Genomic DNA, 9,335 nt, shown 5'->3' with positions numbered 1-9,335 from the left:
CAATTTAGATCGCCACAAACAGTGCACAAGGGTTCCCTCTTTCTCCACACCCTCACCAGGTCACGTTATCTCTTGTCTTTTTGATAATAGCTATTCTAACATGTGTGATCTGATATCTCATTGTGGTTTTGATTTGCATTTCCCTGACGATTAGTGATGTTGAGCATCTTTTCATCTACATGTTGGCCATTTGCATAGAAAAATGTCTATTCAGGTCCTTTGCCTATTTTTAAATCAGATTATTTATTTTTTTGTTATTGAGTTGTATAAGTTCCTTATATATTTTAATATTAACCCTTTATCAGATATATAGTTTACAAGTATTTTCTCCCATTCCATAGGTTGCCTTTTCATTTTGTTGATTGCTTCCTTTGCTGTGCAGAAGCTTTTTAGTTTGATAGAGTCCTACTTGTTGATTTTTGCTTTTATTATTTGTGCTTTGGTGTCATATCCAAAAATTCATTGCCAAGACCAATGTCTAGGAGCATTTTCCCTATGTTATCTTCTAGGAGTTTTATGGTTTCAGGTCTTATATTTAAGTCCTTAATACATTTCAAGTTGATTTTTGTGATTGGTGTAAGATAGGGGTCCAGTTTCCCAGCAACATTTATTAAAGAGACTATTCTTGGCTCCCTTGTCAAATATTAGTTGACTGTATATGCAGGGGTTTATTTCTGGGCTCTTGATTCTGTTCCATCGGTCTGCATGTCTATTTTAATGACAGTACCATACCATTTTGATTACTCTAGCTTTGTAATATAGTTTGAAATCAGTAAGTGTGATGTCTCCAGCTTTGTGGGTTTTTTTTTAAATTTTTCTTTGGCTATTTGGGGTCTTTTGTAGTGCCATATGAGTTTTAGGATTGTTTTTTCTATTTCTGTGAAAAATGCCATTGGAATTTTGGTAGCGATTGCTTTGAATCTGTAGATAGATTTGAATGTTATGGACATTTTAACAATATTAACTCTTCTGAATCATAAACATGGGATATCTTTCACCTCCTTGGTTAAATTTATTCCTTATATTTTATTGTTTTTGATGCTATTGTAAATGAGATTTTTTAAAAACTTCACTTTCTGATAGTTTGTTGTTAGTATATAATAACACAACTGATTTTTGTCTTGACTTTGTATCCAGAAACTTTACTGAATTTGTTTATTAGTTCTCACAGTTTATTGGTGGAGAATTTAGGGTTTTTTATATTTGGGATCATGTTTCTGCAAATAGAGATAATTTATTTTTTCCTTTCCAATTTAGATGGCTTTTATTACTTTTCTCTCCTGATTGCTTTGGCTAGGACTTCCGCCACTATGTTGAATAGGAGTGATGAGAGTGGGCACCCTTGTCTTGTTCCTAGTCTTAGAGGAAAATCTTTTAGCTTTTCACCATTGAGTATGATATTAGCTGTGAGCTTGTCATATAAGGTCTTTATTATGTTGAGGTACATTTCTTCTCTACCAAATTTGTTGACAGTTTTTATCATGAAAGGATTTTGACTTTTGTCAAATACTTTTTCTATATCTATTGGGATGATCATATGATTTTTATCCTTCATTCAGTTAATGTGGTATATCACACTTATTAATTTGCATATGTTGAACAATCCTTGCATCCCAGGGATAAATCCCACTTGATAGTGATGGGTGATCCTTTTAATGTGCTGTTGAATTTGGTTTGCTACTATTTTTTTGAGCATGTTTGCATCTATGTTCTTCAGGGATATTGGCCTATAATTTTCTTTTCTTGTAGTGTCCTTGTCTGGCTTTGGTATCAGGGTAATGCTGTCTTTGTAAAATGAGTTTGGAAGTATTCCCACCTCTTAAATTTTTGGGGAGAGTTTGAGAAAGTATTAATTCTTCTTTAAATGTTTGGTAGAATTCATCAATAAAGCCATCAGGTTCTGGTTTTATTTGTTGGGAGGTTTTTGATTACCGCTTCAATCTCCTTACTCACTATTGATCTGTTCAGATTTTCTATTTCTTCATGATTCAGTCTTGGTAGATTGTATGTTTCTATGAATTTAACCATTTCTTCTAGGTTATTTCAACTTGTTGGCATCGTTGTTCACAGTAGTCTCTTATGATTCTTTGTATTTCTGTGGTATCAGTTGTAATGTCTCTTCTTTCATTTCTGATTTTATTTATTTGAGTTTTCTCTCTTTTTTTCTTAGTCTAACTAAAGTTTGTCAATTTTTTATCTTTTAAAAAATAGCTCTTAGTTTTTTTGATTTTTTTCTATTGTTTTTCTGATCTCTATTACATTTATTTCTGCTCTGATCTTTGTTATTTCCTTCCTTATGCTAACTTTGGGCTAAAATTTTTTCTAGTTCCTTGAGGTGTAAAGTTAGGCTGTTTATTTGAGATCTTTCTTTTTCCTTAATGTAGGCATTTATTGTTATAAAATTCCCTCATACAACTACTTTTGCTGCGTTCCATTGGTTTTGGTATGTTGTGTTTCTATTTTTGTTTGTTTCAAGATATTTTTTGATTTTTTATTTGACCCATTTGTTGTTCAGGAGTGTGTTGTTTAATTTCCACATATTTGTGATTTTTCCAGTTTTCCTTCTGTTATTGATTTCTAGTTTCATATCATTATAATCAGAAAATATACTTGGTATGATTCAATCTTCTTAAATTTGTTAAGACTTGTTTTGTGACCTAACATATGATCTACTCTGGAGAATGTTCTGTGTGCACTTGAGAAGAATGTGTGTTCTTGTGCTGTTGGAATATTCTGTATATAATCTGTATATGTCCATTAGGTCCATTTGGTTAAAGTATAGCTCAAGTCCAATTTTTCCTTATTGATTTTCTGCCTGGATGATCTATCCATTGTCGAAAGTGGGGTGTTGAAGTCACCGACTATTATTATGTTGTTGTTTTTTTCTGCTTTCAGGTCTATTGTAGTTGCTTAATATATTTAGATGCTCCAGTGTTCTTTTAAATTGTTATAACTTCTTGATGAATTGATCCCTTTATCATTATCAAAAGACCTTCTTTGTTTCTTGTTATGGTTTTTGACTTAAAGTCTATTTTGTCTGATAAGGGAGTAGTTATAACTGCTCTCTTTTGGTTTCCATTTACATGGAATATCTTTTTCCATCCCTTCACTTTCAGCTTATGTTTGTCCTTAAAACTGAAGTGAGTCTTTGTTAAGCAGCATATAGTTGGGTCTTTTTTTTTCCAATACATTTAGCCACTCTATGTCTTTTGATTGGAGAATTTAATCCATTTACATGTAAGGTACTTATTGATAGGTATGCACTTATTAATGCCATCTTATTAATTATTTTCTGGCAGTTTTGTAGTTCCTTTGTTCCTTTCTTCCTCTCATGCTCTCTTCCTTTTTGAATTGATGTTTTTCCATAGTAGTATACTTTGATTCCCTTCTTTTATCTTTTGTGTATCTATTTTAGGTTTTTGCTTTGTGGCTACCATGAGGCTTACATAAAACATCTTATAGTTATAATAGTCTATTTTAAATTGGTAACAACTTCAACTTCATACACATACCTTACTCTTTCACTCCTCCCCTCAATTTTGTTTCTGATGTGGCAATTTACATCTTTTTATACTGTGTATTTATCACAAATTATTGTAGCTATAGTTATTTTTAATACTTTATACTAGGGTTTATACTTTAACCTTTATACTAGAGTTAAGTAATTAACATACCACCATATTACAGTATTAGAGTATTCTGAATTTCACTATATACTTACTTTTCCCAGTGTGTTTTATATTTTCATATTTTAACTGTTACTAATTAGTGTCCTTTCATTTCAGCTTGAAGAACTCCTTTCAGCATTTCTTATAAGGCAGGTCTAGTGGTGATGAAATCCCTCAGCTTTTGTCTGGGAAAGTCTTTATCTTGCCTTCATTTCTAAAGGACACAGCTTTGCTGGGTAAAGTATTCTTGGTTGGCAGATTTTTCTTTCAGCACTTGAATATATCATCCCACTTTCTCATGGCCTGTGAGGTTTCTGCTAAGGAATCCACTGATAGCCTTATGGGAGTTTCCTTGTATGTGAGAAATTTTTTTTCTCTTGCTGCTTGTAAAAATTCTTTCTTTGTCTTTGATTTTAGAAAGTTTTACCATACTATGTCTTTGATAAGATTTCTTTGGACTAAATATGGGAACCTATGAGTGTCATGAACTGGATGTCCAGAGATTTGGACATCCTCAGCTATTATTTCTTTAGTTAAGCTTTCTGCCCCTTTCTTTCTGTCAGCCCTGCTAGGGATTCTGAGGCTTTCTCAGAGATTTTCTATGGATATGCCTGCTCCACAGTTCTTGTTCCCACTTGGGGGGAGGAGGATTCTTAAGACTGTATGCCTTCTCTCAATCCTGCAAAGTCAGGCTGTATTCTGATAGCTTCCCATTTGCTTTCCCTAGGGCAGTGCTGAATGCTCAAGTTTGCGGGCTTTTCCCCAATTCCACAGAGTCAACTGGCTTTCTATGCATGCTCACCAGCCATCTGCAAAGGCTCCTACTTGCCACCCTCAGGGGCTCACACAAGGAGCCAACCATGGGTACTGGTGCATGTGCGTGAGTGGCAGAGTGTTAGGGGTGCCTGTATGCCAGTTGGGGGATCCACAAGTGAGGCATCCTCAGTGGCTTATGGGTAGGCTTCCTGATGGAGTACGCAAAGTGGTTAGTAGGATCCGCATCCTTTTGATAGGTTTCGAGCCTTACCTGCTGTTCTTTCAGCCCCTCCCACTCCTCAATCATGCGATTCACCTCAGAGTTCTGGAAGGGGTGAGAAAGTCACTCCTCAGTGACCTCTGGGACTGTGACTCTGAGGGGGTACCGGGCCTCATACTGACCACATGGGTCTTCAGAGGACAGGAATAGGCAGAGGTGGGGAGGGCCCCACCTATTGTCTAGAGCCTTGTGGCAATTGTCTTTTGCATGGTTCAGAGCTAAGAACAGAGGTAAGAACTTCGGTATTGGTTACCCCTCACCCATCTGATGTAGCCTTGAGTCCCTCAGGGGCAGAAGAAAATAAGAGAGCACTTGAGCCCATTGGAGCCTGAGATGGGTGCCTCAGGTGGTCCTGGGGGCCTCACGGAGTTCCCTGGGCATTGTATTGATGGGTCAGCAATTCAATTCTTGTCTCCTAAGGCAGTCATCACGAGCAGTTTGGTATATATATATGTATCGTTATCCCCCTTTATATGCATTTACAACATATATGTATAATATGTATCTTGATGGTTTTATTCACATAAATGGGTCATAATGATCTTCAACTTTTTCTCTTATAAATACATCTTCGTTATACTTCTTCATCAGCACATATAGATCAAATTCATCATTTTTTAATTTCTGCAGTATCCTATATTATGAATGGACTGTAAACCACTAAATCAATTCCCAATTATACCAATTGGGGTTATTACCAATGACTGACTATCTTTATACACCTTTATATCAATGGGCCAGTATTTCTGGTGTCTTGCTTTTGTAGCCAAGGCTTTGGCCATTCCCACCAGAAAAGAACAGACAGCACTTTCATCTTTTCCTTGGAGAGGGCTCAACTATTGTGAGCTATCTTGGTGCGTGAGTCATAGCTGCCCTTATGACATCAGAGGTCTCCTCCCTCCACTCTTTATACCCATGCCATGGCTAAATGAACACAGACCTGAGGGGATTTGAACCATCTGCACCCAATCCATGTGGGACCAATGGTGAGTAAGAGAGCTGCAGACAAACCAGGCAGGCTTTTTAGGGATGTCCCCTATAGGTTTCTCAGGATAAGGGAACCCTTTGACATCTGAATACTCTGGGAAACTCTGGAAGCTGGGGATGTGTGGGATCCTGAATGGAGAGGGAGAGAGAGCAGCCTTACTATTGCCTCTCTTCTAACTGCTGATTGCAGGAGAAGGACCAGCCTAAAAAAATTAATGAACACACTAAAAATGAGCCTCAGCAGAAACGGGAACCTACTGGTTTATTTTCAGCACCACTGACCTCAGAGAATAATGTGGAGGTAGGAGGAGCCCTGACTTGGATGTCTCTGGTCCTTGTGTCCTAGTCCTTATGGCTAGTGTCTTGTGCATGGTCTGGAGCTAAGAGCAGGAATAAACTCATTCTTGTCTGTCCTCTTCCCCCATTTTGTTTTCAGGCTAAGCATATGAATACGATTGAGACAAAGAAAGTGGATAATGCTGATAAGAGACCCAGAGAAGTATGGCCCCCTTCCCCATACCACACAGGGCTGGGGCTGGGAATGTGGGGGTTGTGTTTGCGGAATGGAATGGCCAACATTCGGGAAGCTAGGCTTAATCAATATTTTGTGTGTGTGTGTGTGTGTGTGTGTGGTTGAGCTTGTGCATCTATGTTTGCTTGTTAATTAAGATTTAAAGTGTGAAAGTCAAGAGGAGTGAAGATGGGGAAGAGATAAGAGAGGTAGAATTTTTTGGGGTGGGAGAAACTCTTAATACTATGACATGACAGAAGAAGACAGTAGGTTGTGGATTGGAGCTGGAGTCAAAGATGAAAGGGCAGGCTTATCAAAGGATGCCACTTCTCCAGCAGGTAGGTGGACTCTGAATGGAAGGGTTATGGATCTTGGTTAGGAGGGCAGGGTCACATGGAACATGGTAACCCTTTGACCCATAGATCACAGCATTCTTGCCCTAGGCTGGACAACTTGATCCATATAAAACTTGGTAGCCAGGGCAGATATACTCCCATTTTACAGTTGGGGACTCTGAGATTCAGAGGTCAATGTGATATGTCCATGTCCATTAATCAGAGAGGGGTAGAGACAGGACACCTACCTGGTCTTCTCACCCAGTGCTCTTGGGGTTCAGAAGAAGGGATGATCATTGATAGGGAATCAGAGTCCCTTCCTGGCACACCCTGGGGCTGAAGTGGGTGAGGAATATTCTCTGAGTGTCCCCTCTTTTTTCTTTCAAGATCTCAGGAAACCAAAATAAGCCCACCACCAGTGATCCGGAAGTTGTAAAGATCCAGGCCTGGTGGCGCGGCACCCTGGTGCGCCGGACGCTGCTACACGCGGCCCTCAGAGCTTTGATCATTCAGAGCTGGTGGAGGCAGATGCAAGCGAAGCTACTGGAGAAGAGGCGGTGGATGGCACTGGAGGCCTTTATACAGAAGGAGTGGGCAGCAGTCAAGCTGCAGTCCTGGGTCCGCATGTGGCGCATCCATCGGCGCTATTGCTGTTTGCTCAATGCTGCCCGCATCATCCAGGCCTATTGGAGGTGCCACTCCTGCGCTTCCCAGGGTTTCATCAAGGGCCACTACAGAGTCACGGCCAACCAGCTGCATCTCGAGCTAGAGATCTTGCTGGGCTCAGAGCCTTGCATTGTGACGGAGTGTATTCCCCTCCCAATAAAGCAGTGAAGTGGTCTTTCCCCAGCCTCTTTCTGTTTGACAAGATCTAGGAGGTCAGGGTAAATGATGGCAGATACTTAGCATCTCATATGCTAGTTCTGAGGAATCAGCAGTGGTTGTTTGAGGCCCTGAAGTTGTCTCAGGGTAAGGATTCTGAGCCTTTGCCCAGACTGAGCAGAGACTATGATTGATTAGCAATGTCTGCCATAAATAGGAAAGTCAGTGGTACAGATCTGCCATGTCGGCCAACTCAGGATGCATCATTCATGTTTGGTCTATGTAAACGGTGCCTCCCTCCAAGATTGTGTATAATGCAAGCCGGGGTGGAGAGGCAGGGTAGGTGATGGCAATGGCAGCATATTTGCCAGGCATTTACCCACCTGGATCTAGTTGCTCAAGGCTTGTTCTCCCACCCCATGCTTGAAAGGAGCCCACCCAACCCAAGCTCTGTGATTCTGGCTCCTGTTGGTTTGTAACTGGCTCCCATATACGGAGGGCAAGGAGAGACCCAAGAAAGAGGCACTCCAGGTTGGTAGGTGGCCGTTTAATAAGCAAGGGAACTTACATATGAGGCTTGTCTTGGGCACCTACAAGACGAGTAGATCTCTACACCTGCCCACCAGAATCTTAAAAATGTGTATAGAGGCCTTAACTGAGTTCAGTCATGTACACCATCCAGATGGTCTCAATAATACATTGCTCTCTCAAGGTTGCGTCCTTGAAAATGGCTCCCACTGTGGGAACAGTGGGCAGAGCATACATTCCAAAGACAAGGGAGGAAGAGAGGAGCCTCTGATTGCCCAGGTCCAGCTTGCAGGTCAACTGGTGGTCACGTCCTCTCAATGACCTTCTCTAACAGCTCCCTGCCCAACTTGGGGCTATATCCTCATACTTGGCCTCCAAGTCAGAATCTGAGACCCAAACTGGACATTGTTAGAGTGCATAACCCCAGTCCTCATTCCCACCTCAAACTCTGTCTGTCCTTTACCCTCCAGCCCCAAATGGAGGCTAGGACTCATTTTCCTCTAGACTTGGTGGGCATGGGTGGTTCCGTAGGTATGGGGATGAGGAAAGAAGGCATTCTGCTGCTAGTCAAACCATCTGGCAAGTGTCAGGCCCTAGGCTATCACAGACCCAGAGATGAGAAGGCATCAGCCATGTCTCTCTCACCTTCTCCCCACGGCCAGTCTCTGCAAGAGCTGGTCAAGGTGGAGCTGGGACATCTGACAGTCCCTTTCTGTGAAAAGCTGCCACCTGGGGTGGGATCGTGGTCTAGGTGATGATTAAGAGATCAAGGTTAGGCTGTCCCTCTGCCCATCTGGGCACTGCTGTCCCACGGCTTCCTGCAGAGAGAGAGGGGTCTGAGGTCTTGGGTTATTCTCTATCAAGGCTGCAAGCTCAGAAGCCCCATGTCCAGCCCTGCTCCATCTACTCTGCCCTGGAGAGCTGGTGGGCAGAGGTTCTGAGACACTGCCCAGGTGTTTCAGGCTCCCAGCTCTCTGTCTTGCACTGGGGCATGAGCTCTGTATTTCCTGCTCTGTTCCTCCGTGTCCTGCCCTCAGGTCCTGGTCTCTCACTCTTGCTCTGAAGGATTTCTGTCTCCTCTCTCTTTGCCTCCTTTTCTCTTTTGTATTCAGTGTCTCAGAGTAAAGAGCAAGGACTTTGGAGCCAGACCGACCTTGGTCAGATCGCTGGCTCCCCCACTCACTGCCATGTGGTCGTGGATACATCATTTTCCCTCTCTGAGCCCCAGTTTCCTGTGAAGTTGGGCTAATGATCCTCATCTTTCAGTGTGAATGTCAAGTACCTTAAAAATTCAGCATCAGCAATAAAATGAGGAAAAAGGTGGCATCCACAAACCTTAAAAATTGGCAGCCAGGGATAAACAGCAATTTCTAGGGTGGAGTGGAGTGGCCTCCCAAAGCACACCAAGGTGTGCTCATCATTATTGGGATGCCACTGGTCCCAAGCCT

At 41.5% G+C, this 9,335-nt stretch overlaps 1 protein-coding gene across 1 annotated transcript; it reads left to right on the top strand.

Annotated features, from left to right (window-relative positions):
* Positions 1 to 4,542: 4,542 nt before the first annotated feature.
* LOC131421101 (IQ domain-containing protein F1-like) lies at positions 4,543 to 7,371 on the top strand. The gene is made up of 4 exons (XM_058567713.1): positions 4,543 to 4,548; positions 5,882 to 5,992; positions 6,128 to 6,190; positions 6,925 to 7,371. The coding sequence occupies exons 1-4, from the start codon at positions 4,543 to 4,545 to the stop codon at positions 7,369 to 7,371; spliced, it is 627 nt and encodes a 208-aa protein (XP_058423696.1).
* Positions 7,372 to 9,335: the final 1,964 nt, after the last annotated feature.

Source organism: Diceros bicornis, chromosome 2 (genome assembly GCF_020826845.1).
Source record: "Diceros bicornis minor isolate mBicDic1 chromosome 2, mDicBic1.mat.cur, whole genome shotgun sequence".
NCBI lineage: Eukaryota > Metazoa > Chordata > Mammalia > Perissodactyla > Rhinocerotidae > Diceros > Diceros bicornis.
Note: the sequence above shows the minus strand (reverse complement) of the source record. Positions and strands in the feature narration are given on the sequence as shown.

Bases quoted from the DNA above. Each gene is read 5' to 3' on its own strand.
- LOC131421101 (XM_058567713.1), top strand. The intron at 5,993-6,127 runs GTAGGAGGAGCC...TTTTGTTTTCAG, and splicing joins CCTCAGAGAATAATGTGGAG to GCTAAGCATATGAATACGAT. The intron at 6,191-6,924 runs GTATGGCCCCCT...TTTTCTTTCAAG, and splicing joins CTGATAAGAGACCCAGAGAA to ATCTCAGGAAACCAAAATAA.